This window comes from Microcebus murinus, chromosome 18 (assembly GCF_040939455.1).
Source record: "Microcebus murinus isolate Inina chromosome 18, M.murinus_Inina_mat1.0, whole genome shotgun sequence".
NCBI classification, from domain to species: domain Eukaryota; kingdom Metazoa; phylum Chordata; class Mammalia; order Primates; family Cheirogaleidae; genus Microcebus; species Microcebus murinus.
Window position 1 is genome coordinate 4,276,827 of NC_134121.1, and position 16,677 is coordinate 4,293,503.

Consider the following 16,677-nt stretch of genomic DNA (forward strand, 5'->3'; position numbering starts at 1 on the left):
AGGTTGCTGTGAGCTAGGCTGACGCCACGGCATTCACTCTAGCCTGGGCAACAAAGCGAGACTCTGTCTCAAAAAAAAAAAAAATCGGGAGGCACCACTTTACTCAAGCTATACCACCAGGCTATAGCAACCCAAGCAGCATGGGACTAGCACAAGAACAGAGACATAGATCAGATCATATGGATCAGAATGGAGAACCCAGGTATGAAACTGTCCTCATTTTGCCATCTGATCTTTGACAAAGCAGAAGAGAAACGTACATTAGGGAAAAGAATCCCTGTTCAATAATGGTGCTGTGAAAATTGGATAGCCACATGTAGAAGACTGAAACAGGATCTGCACCTCTTACCACTCACAAAAATTCATTCACAATGGATAACAAACTTAAACCTAAGGCATGAAACTATAAGAATTCTAGAAGAAAATGTTGGAAAAACTCTTACAGATATCAGCCTAGGCAAAGAATTTATGAAGAAGACCCCAAAGGCAGTCACCACAACAACAAAAATAAATAAATGGGACCTGATCAAATTGAAAAGCCAAAGACACGATCAATAGAGCAAATAGACAACCTACAGAATGGGAAAAAATACTGTCACTTGCTATATATCCTATAAAGGGCTGATAACCAGAATGTACAATGAACTCAAGCAAATCAGCAAGGAAAAAATAAAAAAACCTTATAAAAAAGTGGGCAAAAGACATGAACACAAGCTTTTCAAAAGAAGATAGACTAGTGGCCAACAAACACATGAAAAAATGCTCAACATCTGTAATCATCAGGGAAATGTAAATCAAAACCACAATGCGGCCGGGCTTGTTGGCTCGCGCCTGTAATCCTAGCACTCTGGAAGGCCAGGGTGGGAGGATCGTTCAAGTTCAGGAGTTTGAAACCAACTTGAGCAAAAGTGAGACCCTATCTCTACTAAAAATAGAAAGAAATTAATCAGCCAATTAAAAAATATATAGAAAAAATTAGCCGGGCATGGTGGCGCATGCCTGTAGTCCCAGCTACTCGGGAGGCTGAGGCAGAAGGATTGCTTGAGGCCAGGAGTTTGAGGTTTCTGTGAGCTAGGCTGATGTCATGGCACTCTGGCACAAGCAACAGAGTGAGACTCTGTCTCAAAAAAAAAAAAAAAAAAAAAAAATCAAAACCACAATGAGATATGACCCAGCTCCAGTGAGAATGGCTCTTATCAAAAAGTCCCCAAACAACAAATACTGATATGGATGCAGAGAGAAAGGAACACTTATACACCATTGTTGGGACTGCAAACTAGTACAACCTTTATAGAAAGTAGTGTGGAGATATTTGAAAGACTAAAAGTAGTAGACCTACCATTTGATCCAGCAATCCCACTACTAGGTATTTACCCAAATGAAGAAAAAAAGACACTTGCACTCAAATATTTATAGCAGCACAATTCAGAACCAACAAAGATGTGGAAACAACCCGTGTCCATCAATACATGAGTGGATTCAGCCATAAAAAAAGGTGATCAAGTATTTTTTTTTAACAACGTGGACGGAACTGGAGACCATTCTTCTATGTAAAGTATCACAAGAATGGAAAGGCAGACACCACATGTACTCAATACTAAATTGAAACTCATCGATCAACATGTGCATATATAGAAGTAAAACTCAACAGAAATCAAATAGGTGGGTGGGAGGGGGTGGGTAAATTTCACACCTAATGGGTACAGTGCACACTATCTGGGTGAAGGGCACACTTATATCTTTGAGTCAAACTATACAAAAGCATATGTAACTAAAACATTTGTGCTCCCATGATATTCTGAAATTAAAAGAATTTCAGCCTGGCTTCCAAGGGGTTATCCTGTGTCAACATTTTTTTAGTGGTCAGCCAATGATTGGTCAAGGTTGTGCTTAAACACTTTGAGGCAGTTAGGCTTCCACCCTTTGTTCATGGATCTGTGTGTGGATGGGGAATATGTTAAGAGTTCAAGCACTTATGGATCTGTCCTGGCTTGGGGAATACATTAAATGGTCAAGGAGGCTGAGCATGGTGGCTCATGGCTGTAATCCTAGCACTATGGAAGGCTGAGGTGGGAGGATCCCTTCGGGCCAGGAGTTTGAGACCAGCCTGAGCAAGAGTGAGACCCTGTCTCTACAAAAAATAGGAAAGTTAGCTGGGTGTGGTGGTGCATGGGCCTGTAGTCCCAGCTGCTTGGGAGGCTGAGGCAGGAGGATCACTTGAGTGTAGGAATTGGAGGTTACAGTGAACTATGATGACATACTGCACTCTAGCCTAGGTGACAGAGCAAGACCCTGTCTGAAAATTAAAAACAAAACAAAAAACAGTCCAAGCTCTTACAGAGTCCAAAATATAGAATAGAATATTTTTGTCTTCTGTATTTTATTTCCACTCCAATCTTTATTTAATTTCTTTTCTTCTACTAGCTTTGGGTTTAGTTTGCTGTTTTTTTTTTTTCTGGTTCCTTAAGCATGAAATTAGGTTATAGCTTAGATATATTTATTCTTTTTTTTAAATGTAGGTGTTTACAGCTATAAATTTCTGCCTTAGCACTGCTTTTGCTGTATCCCGTAAGTTTTGGTACATTGTGTTTTCATTTTCCTTTGTTTTAAGGTATTTTCTAATTTCTTTTATGACTACTTCTTTGACTCATTGGGTGTTTAAGAGTGTGTTTTTAATTTCCACATATTTATGTATTTTCTAGTTATTTATTTTATTGATTTATGCTTTCATTTCATTATGATCAGAAAAGGTAATCTCTATGATCACGACCTTTTTAAATTTATTAAAACTTGTTTTGTGGCCTGACATGTGGTCTGTCCTAGAGAATGTTCCATGTGCACTTGAGAAAAATGTATATTCTGCTCTTGGTGAGTGGAGTGTCCTTTGTTTATCTGTTAGGCCCAGTTAGTTTACAGTGCTGTTCAAGTCATCTTTTCTTAGTGATGCTCTATCTGGTTGTCCTATTGGTATTGTCCAACAATACCCCATTGTTGAAAATGGGGTATTGAAGTCTCCAGCTACTATTTTATAACTATTTCTCCCTTCCATTGTCAATGTTTGCTTCTTATATTTTGGGGCTCTGATATTTATAATTCTTAAATTTTCTTGGTGAATTGATCCTTTTATCATTATTTAATCTCCTTCTTTGTCTCTTGTAACAGTTTTTAACTTAAATTCTGTTTTGTCTAATAACTAACCTATCTCTCTTTTACCTACTATTTGCATGGAATATCTTTTTTCATCTTTTCACCTTCATTGTATTCATGTCTTTAGATCTAAAGTGAATCTTTTTTCTGAGAGTATGTATCCGAGTGTCCTGAAAAGAAAAAGATAAGTATGTACTAATAAAATATAAACATAAGGCCGGGCGCGGTGGCTCAAGCCTGTAATCCTAGCACTCTGGGAGGCCGAGGCGGGCGGATTGCTCGAGGTCAGGAGTTCGAAACCAGCCTGAGCAAGAGTGAGACCCCGTCTCTACTATAAATAGAAAGAAATTAATTGGCCAACTAATATATATATATATAAAATTAGCCGGGCGTGGTGGTGCATGCCTGTAGTCCCAGCTACTCGGGAGGCTGAGACAGGAGGATCGCTTGAGCCCAGGAGTTTGAGGTTGCTGTGAGCTAGGCTGACGCCACGGCACTCACTCTAGCCTGTGCAACAAAGCGAGACTCTGTCTAAAAAAAAAAAAAAAAAAAAAAAAAAATATATATAAACATAAAATTATTAAAAAAATAAAGTGAATCTTTTGTAGGTAGCATATAGTTGGACCATTTTCTTTTAATCCACTTTGCCAGTCTCTCTCTGCCTTTTTATTAGACAGCCACTTACATGTATGGTAATTGCTGGTAAGGAAGGATTTCTGCCATTTTATAATTTCTATGTCTTATAGCTTTTTTGTCCCTTGTTTCTTTCATTACTGCTGTCTTTTGTGGTGGTTGACATTTTTTTAGTGATGTGTTTTGATTCCCTTCTCATTTTGTTTTGTGTATATTTTTCCTTGTGGTTATCTAGGAATTATAGAAGACATCTAAAGTTATTAATACCATCTTAATTCCAGTTACTTACAAAAACTCTACTTCATATATCACTGTATCCCTTCCTTTATGTTATTAACATCGCAAATTATATCTTTATAATCATTTTATTGAATTTGTCTTTTAAATTCTGTAGAAAGTGAAAAGTGAAGTTACAAACCAAAATTATAATACTCTGGTTTTTAAAGTGCCAATGTATTTATCTTTTCTGGAGGTCTTTTATCTTCATACGGCTTTTCTTTACTGTCTAGCTCCTTTCATTTCAACCCAAAATACTCCCTTTAGCATTTCCTGTAGGGAAGGTCTAGTGGTAGTGAACTCCCTCAGCTTTTGTTTATCTGGGAATATCTTAATTTCCTCCCCAGTTATGAAGGACGGTTTTGTGGAATGTAGAATTCTCAGTTGACTTTTTTTTTCTTTTAGCACTTTAAATTTATTATCCCACTGCCTTCTGGCCTTCAAGATTTCTGATGAGAAATTGGCTGATAATCTTAGGGATCCCTTATATGTGACAAATTAATTCTGTCTTGTGGGTTTTAAAATTCTTTATATGTTAGCCCTCTGGGAGGCCAAGGCAGGAGGATTGCTTGAGGTCAGGAGTTCGAGACCAGCCTGAGCAAGAGCAAGATCCTGTCTCTACTAAAAATAGAAAAAATTGGCCAGGTGTGGTAGCATGCACCTGTAGTCCCAGCTGCTCAGGAGGCTGAAGAAGGAAGATTGTTTGAGCCCAGGAGTTTGAGGTTGCAGTCAGCTGTGATGACGCCACTGCACTCTAGCTGGGGCAACAAGAGTGAGACTTTGTCTTAAAAAAAAAAATGAGAAAGCTTCTTTATTTGTCTTTTAACAGTTTGATTATGTGTCTCAGTGTAGGCCTCTTTGGTTTATTTTACTTGGAGTTCATTAAAGATTTTAGTTATTCCTTCAAATAATCTCTCTGCCTCTTTCTCTCTGTTCTCTTTCTGGGACTTGCATAATGTATATGTAGTTCACCCTGATGGTGTCCCACAAATCCCTTAAGCTCTCTTTACCTTTCTTCATTCTTTTTTCTTTCTGCTTCTTGGACTCTGTAATTTCAGTTGTCTTATCTTCAAGTTTGCTAATTTTTTCTCCTGCCTGCTCAAATCTGTTTAATGAATTTTTCATTTAAGTTATTATAGTTTTCAACTCCAGAATTTCTATTTAGATCTTTCTGTATAATTTCTGTCTTTGTTGATATCCTATCCACCCATCATTTTCCTAATTTCCTTTAATTCTTTGTTCATGTTTCTCATTAGTTCTTTGAGCATATGTAAAACAGTTATTTTATTTTTTTATAATAGAGACAGGATCTTGCTCTGTCACCAAGGCTGGATTGCGGTGGAATGATCATAGCTCACTGTAACCTCAAACTCCAGACCTCAAATGATCTTCCCATCTCAGCCTCCTGAGTAGCTGGGATTACAGGTGCTTAGCCTCTATACCTGGCTGATTTTTTTTATTATTTTGTTTTTGTAGAGACAGGGTCTTGCTATGTTGCCCAGGCTTGTCTTGAACTCCTGGGTTCAAGTGATGCTCCTGCCTTGGCCTCCCAAAGTGCTAGATGTGAACCACCATGCCTGGCAAGACAGTTATTTTAAAGTCTTTGTGTAGTAAGACTGATATCTAGACTTCTTTAGGGACACTTTCTGTCAGTTTACTTTGATCCTTTGTGCCATATTTTCCTGTTCTCTTGTATGCCTTGTGATGTTTTTGTCATTGAAAATTTGGCACTTAACTATTATGGTGTGAGAACTCTGGAAAGCAGATATTCCCACCTCCCCAGAGTTTGCTTTTTTTGGTTTTGTTTTTTGTTTTTGCTATTATTTGTTTAATTGTTAAAGTCTGTAGTAGTCCATTTGGTTTGAGAGTTTCCAGACTGTTTTTTCAAAGACTATTCTTGTCATGTGTGATTACTGATGTATCTGTTCTGTTAGCTTGTGTTCAGCTACTTTTGAAAGGATTTCCTTGAATGCCAGGAGCATTTTGAAGATAGCTTTTTCTTGATTGTTTGCTTAGTTACTGTAAACCTTTGACTGTTTGCTTGCCAGAGCTCTGACAAAGTTGGTTCAGACAGTTTATGCCTGTTTTTTTCAGTGTTTTATGGGAGAACTAAAGCTTGGAGCTTCCTAGTCCATCATTTTTGGACTTCCTGAACCTTTTAATATAATTAACTTTCAAATGTTGAACCAACCTTGCATTCTTGGGGTTCCACTTAGTGTGTTATCCTTTTGATAATAATGCTGTATTCAATTTGCTAATATTTTGTTAAAGAATTTTTACATCTATATTCATGAGGGATAATTTGTCTATAGTTTTGTTTTATTGTAATGTCTTTGGTTTGGGATCAGGGTGTTGCAGACTGCATAAACATGTCAAGATGTCTTTCTTCCCCCTCTCCTTTTAAAAAGAGTACATATAGAGGCTGGGCATGGTGGCTCACGCCTATAATCCAAGCACTCTGGGAGGCCGAGGCGGGTGGATCATTTGAGGTCAGGAGTTCGAAACCAGCCAGAGCAAAAGTGAGACCCCGTCTCTACTATAAATAGAAACAAATTAATTGGCCAACTAAAAATATACATAAAAAATAGCCAGGCATGGTGGCGCATGCCTGTAGTCCCAGCTGCTCGGGAGGCTGAGGCAGAAGGATCATTCAAGCCCAGGAGTTTGAGCTTGCTGTGAACTAGACTGACGCCATGACACTCTAGCTGGGGCAACAGAGTGAGACTGTCTCAAAAAAAAAAAAAAAAAAAAAAAAAAAAAAAGAGTACATATAGGATTGGTGGTATTTGATATTTAAATGTTATGGAAAATGCCTGTTATTTGGCCATTTTCTTTGTGGGGAAAACTTTAGTTTTCTTTTGATTTTAGAGACAGGATCACACTATATTGCCCAGGCTCATCTTAAACTCCTGAATTCAGGTGATCCTCCTTTCTCAGTCTCTCTCCTGAGTAGCTGGGACTATAGGTGTGTGCCACTGTGCCCAGCTCTATACAAGAATTACATTTAAAAAATTGGCCAGGCATGGTGGCTCATACCTATAATGCTAGCACTCTGAGAGTCTGGGGTGGGAGGATCCCTTGAGCTCAGGAGTTCAAGACCAGCCTGAGCCAAGAGCAAGACCTTATCTCTACCAAAAACAGAAAAATTAGCCAGATGTCGTGGCTTGCATATGTAGTCCCAGCTACTTGGGAGGCTAAGGCAGGAGGATCTCTTGAGCCCAGGGGTTTGAGGTTGCTGTGAGCTAGGCTCATGATACTCTACTCAGGGCAACAGAATAAGACTCTGTCTCAAAAAAAAAAAAAAAAAAAAAGAGAAAAGAAAAAAAAATAGACATAGGGTTATTTATATTTGTTATTTCTTCTTGAGACAGTTTTGGCAATTTTTATATTTCAGGGAATTTGTCTATTTCAACTAAATTTCAACTAGATTGCTGAATTTGTTCACATAGAGTGTGTAGTATTCCCTTCTTATCACATTAATGTCTATATGAACTGTAGTCAATAGTGCCATTTTTATTTTTAATATTTATAATTTGTATTTCTTTTTTTTATCAGTCTAGTCAGAGATTTACCAATTTTACTATCTTTTAATAAAAATATCTCTCTATTTTCTTTTTCTATTTGTCTGTTTTGTATTTTAATAATTTGGCTCTTTTTTATTTCCTTTCTTTTTCTTTCCTAGATTTTTTAAAAACCAGCATTATATTTATTTCCCAATTTAGATGCTGAGATAGTTATTACAGCATCATTAAGGAATAGTTCAGGATTGTTGCTATGGAGATAACTATAAAAAATTTCAGAGCAAAAATAAATCCAAAATAGTAAATCAAGAACCAGTAGTGAACAGTGCTCAAAATGCATCCACTGGTTTAATGTGATTCCAGACAGCTAACAATTTTTGTGATTACAATTCACTCTTGAACAACATAGGTCCACTTACAAGCACATTTTTTTCCCAGTCAAATGCAGATTGGAAATACAGTATTTGTGGCATTTGAAAGCTGTGTATATAGAGGGCTGATTTTTTGTATATGTGGGTTTTGCAGGGCTGACTACAGGACTTCATTATGGGTACATTTGCATATATATGGATGGCCCTGGAGCCAATCCCCCAAGTATACCAAGGGATGTTAGAAAACATAAAAGACATCTTATACTGTACTCCACATAGCCAACATACATATATACATAGGTACAGTAGTCCCCTTTTTTTTTTTTTTTTTTTTTTGAGACAGAGTCTCGCTTTCTTGCCCAGGCTAGAGTGAGTGCCGTGGTGTCAGCCTAGCTCACAGCAACCTCAAACTCCTGGGCTCAAGCGATCCTCCTGCCTTAGCCTCCCGAGTAGCTGGGACTACAGGCACGAGCCACCATGCCCGGCTGATTTTTTATATTATATATATTAGTTGGCCAATTAATTTCTTTCTATTTTTATAGTAGAGACGGGGTCTCGCTCAGGCTGGTTTTGAACTCCTGACCTTGAGCAATCCGCCCGCCTCGGCCTCCCAGAGTGCTAGGATTACAGGCGTGAGCCACCGCGCCCGGCCAGTAGTCCCCCTTTATTCATAGGGAATACGTTCCAAGATCCCCAGTGATGCCTGAAACTGTGCATAGTCCTGAACCTGATTGCTGTTAGTTGGAACATGTTTCTATTTATATCTTACACCCACAAAATTTAATGCCTTTTCTATCTTAACTAAGTATTTATGCACTGTGGCTGTAACTTTTGCAGTTTAAGGTGCTATAGCTAAGCACGAATTTCTTTTTCCTTTACAATTTCTCAGAAGATTCATTCTTTCCATAGATCTGATCAACCTCAGCATAGGATTTTTTTTCTTTCCTTAAGTCTAAAACTTTAACCTTTTCACTTAAACGAAGCACTTTACAGCTTCTGTTTGGCATATCCAAATTGCCAGCATCGTTACTTTTGCACTTTGGGGCCATTGTTAAATAAAATAAAGGTTACTTGAAGAAAAGTACTGTGGTATTGCAACAGTTGATCTGATAACTGAGACAGCTACTAAGTGACTAACAGATAGAGTTGCTGGACAAAGGGATAATTCATGTCCTGGGTGAGATGGCATGAGATTTTATCACACTGCTTAGGATGGTGTGCAATGTAAAATTTATGAATTGTTTATTTCTGGAATTTTCTATTTAATATTGTTGCACCATAGTTGACTACAGAAGGCAAAATCATGGAAAATGGAGGACCACTATACATGCATGCATATACATACATATTTGCATATAGTGGTAATAACCTAAGAAGAGGACATGAATTTAAATAATTAGATGAATGGTTAAATGTGGACATTCAGTACAAATATTCACCACATCAAGCATCCAGAAGAATAAATGTTGAGGAAAAATATAAACTTTTTTTCTATTTACTGCCTTGCAGTCTGTCTGTCTGTCTGTCTCTCTCTCTCTCTCTCTCTCTATATATATATATATATATATATATATATATCTTCTCTTGTGATAAGATTGGTACCAACTAAATATATTTTTGAGTGACTTTAGAGAGGAGGCATTTGATACTTCCTTTAGAAAGATCATTAGCTCAATAGTTCAAAACTCTATAACTTTAATTTCTGGGAACTTCAAAAACTCTTGTTGAAGGATATAGAATTAATTCCTAAGTTTACTGACTTTGTCTTATCAAGAAGATGCAGTTGTACTAGTGGAAAGAGGGTAGAAATTTAAAATTATAAAAGAAAAAAATTACATGTGTAAGTGGAAAAGGATTTGTCTAGAATATATTTTTCCATTATTAAATAAGTATAGTTAAGCAATTGCTATGTATTTCTCCTAATAGCATATGTTGCTCTTACTAAGATCAGGAACAAAACATTTCTAAGATGTGTACCAAAATGAGAATACAAATTTAGCTTCCCTGGGTCCATTGGGTCATACACTTCTGAATACATGTTCTTTAACATGTTCTTCTGTCATTTTAAATGATTCATTAAAATTGAATTTCATATTTAGTCTCTTCGATTATATCTTCAAAACTGCTGTCATTGTTTTCCAACTTTCTTTAAAGCCTCGCTTTCAATAATTTTTGTATTGTATCAAATACACACAGCATAACATTTACAATCTTAATCATTTTTAAGTGTGCAGTTCACTGGTATTAAATACATTACTGGTGTGTCGTCTTTTCTGTCATATACTCCAAATCCTCCTCATTTATTTTAAATTCTTATTTATAATAAATTTAATCATTTGGACAGTGTCCTTATTTCCTTAGGCTGTTATACCTAGATAAATGGAAGGAAATAAGAAAGAAGAACTTTATAAGAACAAAAGATATTTCTTGAACCATTATGAGGTGGGAAAGCCACTATTCTCAGATGGTGGTTGAATCAGTTTCTGTAAAGCATTTGCTTTTCTTGGATTCTAGAGTTAGAAAGAAAGGCCCACACATCTAAACCAGTGCTGGAAAAGTTTGGTCAGGGATCCTGGCACTGTGGAAGATGACTTTGTATAGCATGCACAGGAATAGAGAAAAATGGATAGTTTGCCAGTGTCCAGATTCCTGATTGTCTTTGCAGAGAATGTTCCCAGAGCCTTAAGCTGTCTACAGGTATTTTCAGTTCTTTGACCATTAGATCTGAAAGGGAAGAAAGGAGGAGAAAACACTGCTGGCAGGAAGGAAAGCCCTTGGCTTCAGTGTTGGGGTTTAGGGGAGGGCCAGCTTCATGTGGTGCCCTTGGTAAACAGGCACTCAGTGGCAGATCAGCTCTCACCAGGGCTTTGGGAGGGCAGCTGCCAGTGCCTTGCACAGCCCACAGTCCTGGAGGCCTCTTTCTTAGTTTTTTTTTGAGACAGAGTCTCACTCTGTTGCCTGGGCTAGGTTGCAGTGGCATCATCATACCTCACAGCAACCTCAAACTCCTGGGCTCAAATGATCCTCCTACCTCAGCCTCCTGAGTATCTGGGGCTACAGGTAGGCACCACAATGCCCGGATAATTTTTGTATTTTTAGTAGAGCCAGGGTCTTGTTCTTGCTCTTGCTCAGGCTGATCTCCCACTCCTGAGCTCAAGCAATCCTAGGGATCCTCCTGCCCTGGCCTCCCAGAGTGCTGGGATTACAGGCGTGAGCCACAGTGCTGCCAGGCCAGGTTTGTGAAATTAAAATGAGGAACTGGTATGTTAGGCATCCAGTTTGTTGTCTTAGTAAATGTTAAGTCCTCAATAGACAGTGACTCTAATTGTTTCCTATAGGGGAAAAGATGAAATAGTCTGAATATCTATTTTCTTAAAGATTTGTGAATTTGGAATAACCTTCAATTCATATAGGAAATATTTTTACCTTTCAGAGAGAGAAATTAAATTGAGAGTGCTCTGAACCATGAGACACATGGCTCAATACTGAAACAACTCAATATTATTATATTGTGGATAATAGTTTTTAAATTATAAATACATTAAGTGTATAGTTTTCATACCATACCAATTATTCGGAAGGTGGGTTCTGAGTACTTGCATTCAGTCAGTTTCTTCATTTATATATTTTGTTTTATCCATATTATGTTGTTTGTAAAAACCAGCATAAAAAATCCTACATGTTAAACTAGAATTTATGTATATTAATTTTTCTTCTAAAAAAGGTAGAAAACTCATGTTTATTTTCAGAACTCTCCACATCTGTGTTCCTGAGTAATTCTTATGATTGATATTTACTTTGAGAGACTTTTAAGTATTTATTTCAGCGAAACTCATGGGATCCCTCAGAGTAGAAGATAATATGTACTGAACCTGAATTTAGTTTATTCTTGATCTTGTATTATCTAAATTAAGTCTCCATGTTGGTCTGTGCTGTTTTTGCCCACCCTGTGACCTGCAGGTACACAGGGAATATCATAAGAGTCTAATACTTAATGATAAGTGAGATTATCTTTGTGGGTTTTTTAAGAGGTTATTAATGAAATACTTTGAACATACAGGAAATGAATGAACTTTCATGTATCCACCTACTTACTTATCTTTGTCAAATTAGCAGGCTTACTGTATAGGCTTTAACTTTGGTGGATAGCTTAAATTAAATGAATAGTTTTTTAAAAGTTGTGAAACCACCCTTAAGAATACTTCTGGGATAGAGGAATAGCATCTGTTGTATAAATCAGCTGCCTCACTTTCCTCTCAGAATTAACAGCAGCCATAGTTGAAATATGTGCTTAGCAGGGCCTGGTGATCACAGGTCTCATACGGGGCCATCCATGTGAGGGTGGCACACATTAGAGAGCATGTTTATGTACATAGCCTCAGAGTGTGTTGTGTTGGTGATGAATGTTTTGAAAATCTACAATTATTTAAAATTTTGTATTGATTAAGAATTATAATCATTTTTATAAATTATTTATGAGAAATAATATGCTTTTATATTGAAAGGAAGTAGAGGTTATTATAAAGAAGTTAATAATAATTACTTACGATCTCAAAGACATTATGTTGAATGCATTGAGAAGAGTAACCTATTAGTCTCTGTTTAAATGTTGCATTCTCATTTTTTATTACAGAGACATTTTTTAGCCATCCTTTTCTTGAGCAAGTTCCAGTAAAAAAATGTGAGTACCATTTTTTGTATTTTTACTTAAAAAATAAACGCAAACTTAAGGAAAAATTAGTATTCTGTATTACCAAATTATTTTTTTACTATGCTTTTCAAGATTTCATTGACTTTTCAATGAAAATTATAGGTATAAGTACCTGTAAGTATAGGTACCTATAGGTATTATAGGTACCTATAAAATTATAGGTATAGATACCTATAATTGTGTTTAATATCAGTTCTTTTTTTTCCTTCAAAATCTAAGTTTAAATAGTTTTAGTAATGGCTGCATTTTCATAATTTTTTTCCCACAAGAATGTATAGGTCAAAAGTAATGGCTACATTTTTAATTTCATCAATGGAAGTGATAATAGGTAAATGCAAATTTTTTATCAACACAAAGATGCAGTAGTTTTGGCAAGTTTTTCTTTTTTCTTTTTTTTAGAGACAAAAAGAGTCTCGCTGTATCACCCAAGGTGGTCTCAAACTCCTTGCCTGATAGTCCTCCTGCCTTAGGCTCCCGAGTAGCTGGGACTATAAGCGCGAGCCACTGTTTTTTATTTATTTTAGAGATGAGGTCTCATTGTGTTTAGCAGGCTGGGTTTTTGTATTAGACAGGTCATGTGACTGTACTACAAAGTGATGTAGCTCTTCGTCTGCGCTTCCTCCACCAGCGTGCCCAGTTCCAGTGCCCGTGTATGCCGGCTCTGTCTCTGGAAGCTCCTGTGGCAGCTCTCCATCCTGTCGTTTTGCTTCTCCACCAGTAAGTTCTGATTTTATTAAAAATAACTTCAGAATTAGTGCTATTGCATCTGTTCATAAATGGAGTCTGCAAATACAATGTGGATGTTCTTTTTATGTGTAGTGTTTTACTTATGCAGCTGAGGTTTGGGGAAAAGAGCATTATAGTTGGGTCAGATGGACCTGCATTTGGATATCTGTCTATATTTAAATTTTTAAATGTGTAAGCTTCAGCAAGAAATATCACCTTTCTGGACCATTTTCCTCTGAACAGCAGTACAGTACTATCACTTTTTTTATGCCCTATGGAGTTTTGGTGATGATACTTGCAAACAAAGAGTATCCATTACAGGTGGATAGGCAATAAATATTTATTTATTTTACTTGAATGCTGTAAGCATCACCTTGGATTTTTTTTTTTTAAACATTCATTTGGCACCAAACCATGGATATTTTTTGTACATAGGGTTTCCATTGGTTAGAGGAGTGATTTCTGAGCCAGATTTCACCTAGATTCTTTTAATCGTGATTACTGGACCTTGAAGGTTACCATTCAAACTTCTTCCTTCCCCTGAAGTTCCTAAGACGTTTCCTCCATGGCTGTGTTTGTTCCCGTTTAAGTGCTTTCTCCTGATCCTGAGGACTTCTGGTCACTCTGCTCACTTTTTCTTCCTACTATACTCTCCTAGGGTTTTACCTTGTCCTCTTCTTGCTTTTTTAGACTGATCCTTCCCCCAGATCTCTGTTGCAGCCTGTGAGAGTTGTGACCTTGAGGCTTTTCCACAAGCTGAAGGTCCAAGGGCTCTTGTGTGAGCTATTGTATTTTCTAGATTAGCCTGGTAGGCATGAATTTCTTGAATTCTGTTGGTAGAAAGGTGAGGGGGCCATAAGAGGAGACAGTTGTATGAGTAGCCATTTTAGGCAACTCAGAGGTGTAGAAGGATGAGGCTGGGCCTGCACAGTGGTTCACACCTGTAATCCCAGTGATTGAGAGGCTGAGGTTGGAGGATTGCTTGAGGACAAGAGTTCAAGACCAGCTATGTACCAGCCTGGATAACATGAAACCCCATCTCTACAAAAAATTTTAAAAGTTAGCCAGGTAGCCCAAGCCTGTAGTCTAGCTACTCAGGCAGCTGAGGCAGGAGGATCACTTGAGCTGTGATTAGGCCACTGCACTCCAGCCTGGACAACAGAGCAAGAACCCATCTCTCACAAAAAAAACAAACAAAAAAAGAGGATGAGGCTTGGAAGGTTCTACATTCCTTACTTGCCATATTAACTTAAGGACAAGTGACTTAATTTCTTCGAGCCCTCATATATAAAGTGAGTATAATTTACCTACTTCATAGGGTTCTTTAAGGATAAATGAGTCCACATACTTACTACAGTGTCTGGCACACAATAAATACACAGGCAGCGGCAACTGTATTATTTTCTAGCTAAATCTAATAGCCCATAGCTAAAGCAGATGTGGAAAGAGCATATTGCAGACGAGTCTCAAAACTGGCCAAAAAACACCCTCTCTTTCACAGCCTGGCAAACTCACCACACCAAACAGATACAGTAGCTGTGTTAATTATGTTCCCATGAATTTAAAAAACTAAGAGCCAGGCAGACTGGCATCAATCCTGGCCCTGCTGCTTGCTTCCTCAGTAACCTTGGGAGGGAGCTCAGTTAGACATTTGGGTCGTGGTGTCCACCTCTGGAAGATGGGCCTGATGAACCTTTGCCTGGAGGGTGGTGAGAGTAATATGTGGACAGTGCTTAGCTATAGTAAATACTTGATCAGTTGTAGCTATTATATTATGAAGTATATATTTAACTCAATGTGAGACATAATATAAAAAGCAAAGCTCCTTCCAGAGAAAGGAACACCAGGGAAGATCTAAATGTGGGAGATCAAGCATAAAGGAGCCTGTGGATGGGAGAGTGACTGAGGGATGAGAAAGAGAGGCCAGTAGGGGGGCATTGAACTGGAAATTCGCTGTGACTGGAGAGCTCTTTTGGGGTTTTTGTTAGTTGAAAGGGGAGAATAAAACAGCAGCTAGGCTAGGGCTGCCAGGGAAAGTAGAATGGAGAACTAACAGGAGGAGTGAGGAAGGGCAGGAGGGAGAGAGAGAGCCGTATTTAGATGTTAGAAACTTTGGTGGGATAACCATTTTTAGGAAGCCTTTATTAAAAGCTAATACTTGAAGTGAAAATAAAAAGGAAAGCAGGGAAATAGAAGGAAAGCAGGAACATTTATGTATAATTTCCAGTTAATGAGATTAGAAAATGAGATGGTTTGATAGACAATTGTATTGAACATAGTCTTCCAAAAATAAGATGATTTCATACATGCACCCCTTCCTTCCTAGGACTGGTGTAGACTCTCATACTGAAGGTTAATACACACAAGCATGCAATATAACATTCTTTTTCTTAGGTTCTCATGCAAAAATCTAGTTGCTACTTTATTTCAGAAAAATCTTTGAAGGAAAAAAAATAAAAAGTCATAAACAAGAAAATCTCCAAATCACTCCTTTAATTATGATACTGACTATAGGTTAAATGTTATTTAGAGGATAGATCTTGAGTATTTATTTATTATATAACATTTATTACATGTCTACTTTGTGTGAAGTTCTGACTTATCCTAATGAGTGAGATGACCAAGTCCCTGACATCAAGGTGGTTTTAATTTGATTATATAGAGAAGAGGTAGGTAACTCAGTCTCTACTAGAAGAATATGTGTATATATCTTCATTGCATATGGGAATGTGAATGAGGGACATCAAAATTAGATTAAAGGCATAGGAAGGCTGCTCAGAGGAAGGGATTGTTTAAGCTGAGTTTTGAAGAAAGAGCAAGATGAATTAGTAAAAGAATGGTATTGTAGGCAGAGGAATTCCCATACATGATGTCATAGAGGTGTGAGCTACTGAAGGAACTCTCTAGCTTCTGTCAACTGAATAATGACAAAGTTCATAAATTTGGAAAGGAGAGATTTATTTCATAAAGAGTTGCAGCCTGCAGGCTAGCCATTCTGACAGGTTGAGAAGTGTATCCTACAGCCAGAAGCCAGACACAAGTAATTTGAGGGAAAGAGGAAAAGACAATGGGACAGGAATTTATGCTGAATCAGGTGGCCAAATATACATGCTTAACAAGCTGTAGGAGAAGGCATGAATATTTGAAAGGAGCAACATGCACATGTGCAGTTGAGCTTCATGCTACTTGATGGGATGGGATCCATGTTCAGAAAATGGCATGGTAGTATCATTGAGGGTAGAGTTTTTGACCCTGTCATGTCAAAAGGTAGAGGACATAGAAACCTTTACCG

The 16,677-nt window shown here is 37.5% G+C and overlaps 1 protein-coding gene across 9 annotated transcripts in view; it reads left to right on the forward strand.

Moving 5' to 3' along the window:
- The window catches only part of ULK2 (unc-51 like autophagy activating kinase 2), a 111,911-nt gene that overhangs the window by 50,691 nt on the left and 44,543 nt on the right, over positions 1-16,677 (forward strand). For all 9 annotated transcript variants that reach the window (XR_012912999.1, XR_012913001.1, XR_012913000.1 and 6 more), the window contains exons 11-12: positions 12,582-12,629; positions 13,288-13,376. Coding sequence is in view for 6 of the 9 variants with exons in the window: in XM_075994034.1 (XP_075850149.1) it covers positions 12,582-12,629; positions 13,288-13,376 (137 nt within the window). In the remaining 3 variants the exon portion in view is untranslated. The remainder of the gene's footprint in view (positions 1-12,581; positions 12,630-13,287; positions 13,377-16,677) is intronic.